Source organism: Alligator sinensis, unplaced genomic scaffold (assembly GCF_000455745.1).
Source record: "Alligator sinensis unplaced genomic scaffold, ASM45574v1 scaffold191_1, whole genome shotgun sequence".
NCBI lineage: Eukaryota > Metazoa > Chordata > Crocodylia > Alligatoridae > Alligator > Alligator sinensis.
The window spans coordinates 1,119,905-1,121,807 of NW_005842282.1; the positions used below are offsets into that span (position 1 = coordinate 1,119,905).

A 1,903-nucleotide genomic window follows, 5' to 3' on the forward strand; every position below is an offset into this window, starting at 1 on the left:
ACTTGTCTAGTTGTGATTATTCTTCTCTTTATAAGTATTATCTTGGCTTTCAAGGTAAGCATACTTGTATACAACATCTGTCTCCTAGATATGCCATATCTTCATAATAGTCCTCACCCTTTTAATGAAGAGCAGTTCTATTCTGTTGAGGTAATGAAGGCCAAAAAGGTAGTGAGACAGCTGGGATGTCACTTACAAACAACTTGAGTTTGAGAGTAAGGAAAGAGAGGGTGGGACTCATTAGTTAATTGCAGCTGCTTTAAAAATCAAAACAAAAGAGGGAAACACAAGGGTATATATTTAATACCCTTAAGATGACTGTTAGCTGAGGTATTCATTTTTCACACGTGATGGGAAGACAGCCTAATTTGTCACTACCTCTTGTGTGTGCATACTGAAATGTTTGATTTTAGTGTACATTGATCAATGTGTATAAATGTAGCAACTATATCAAATGACATTACTGATATTTTCTTAGTATGAACTATGGGGATCATGTCATGGTAATTTATAATATTTATGATAGTTCATTTTCATATGTTTTCTGAGAGGTTTAATTGCATGCCCACTAGAAAAAGTGACCTAAAGATATGAAATTAGTGGTGAGCAAGTTATTCTTTTTTAACATGCCAATGTATATTTTTTCCAAGAGTATAACTGGCTAGCAAGGTTGAGATCAATTAATGTCTTTTCTTACCCTATTTAATGCCTCTGGATTTGGCATTATTACAGAAACTCACTTCCTTTAATGTTCATTCTAGCAACACACCATTAGTGTGAATGAGTCATAAAAATATGACTCACTAACAGTGAGATACATACTAAAATCTAGTTAGCATTGGCATTTTAATTTAAATTCCTTGAGTTTGCAGAAGATTTGCTCTGCAGATTTATGGAACCTGCTAAATGAAAAGAAAGTTGGCTAGTATCAAATGCATCACACTATGTATCATTCTGATAGACATAACAGATGATACCCCATTTATGTATTGAAACTGAAAGGTACTGTATGTAAAACATTTCTAAGCTCTTCTCTCCTCCTACTACTATTAGAAGTAAAGAAGGGCATTGTAACACTATCACCTAGCAAATGTCACCATAGGAGGAGCTGAACTCATATGGATGCAAGTAGGAAACAAAATTACTTAAGTCACTGAAAAAATATTTGGCAACTGTGAAACTTTTAATATGGGTGGTGCTACACACAAAACAAATTCATTTTAGAGGATCAATTGAGATAGGAAGTATCACCTTTAATGCTGTTGTTCCTTTGTACTTTGCAAACATGGGGAAAGGCAGGAAGACAACCACTCAAGTAATCTGAGACCTTCAACTTTCATTTGGATCCTCTAGTAGCTTCTGGGTGTTTTACATGCTATCGTACTATAATGCATAGGCAGGCAGCGGATCTCAGCTTTTCCCCGGCTCCAGACCATGCTGTCACTGGAGCAGCTCCCAGCCCAGCCATGTGCCATGCCAGCACTGCTGGGGCTGGTCTCCATGGAAATCTTGGCCCCATGCTGTCATGGCACTGCGGCTACTGGGTGGGTCTCCATGGAAACTGGCCATAGCAACGCAAGCAGGGCCTGCCAGGAAATGGATCCACCATTTTTCCCACCCCCGCTATAATGGAGTCTCCTGTAATGGAAGGAAGTAAAATTGATCAAAATTCCATGCATTTTATGTATCCAAAAATGAAAAGAGCTCTATATACCATAAAATGCTGGAAATTCTCATCTAGACAAAGGAGGACATCTGGTATCATAGATGAATTTATGTATTTTCTGGTAAAGGCATTGCCCATGTTTTCTCTTCTGTTCACATTGCTTTACATATTACAATAATAATATTGTTGCAGAGCACTTAGGTGCCCTGCTCCTAAAGAGGGGAAACTGCTAGGGAA

At 37.8% G+C, this 1,903-nt stretch overlaps 1 protein-coding gene across 1 annotated transcript in view; it reads left to right on the forward strand.

Moving 5' to 3' along the window:
• LAPTM4B (lysosomal protein transmembrane 4 beta) overlaps positions 1 to 1,903 on the forward strand; it is a 114,250-nt gene that overhangs the window by 60,487 nt on the left and 51,860 nt on the right. The window contains exon 5 of the mRNA XM_006027995.2: positions 1 to 54. This exon is cut by the window's left edge and continues 69 nt beyond it. Coding sequence (XP_006028057.2) covers positions 1 to 54 — 54 coding nt within the window. The remainder of the gene's footprint in view (positions 55 to 1,903) is intronic.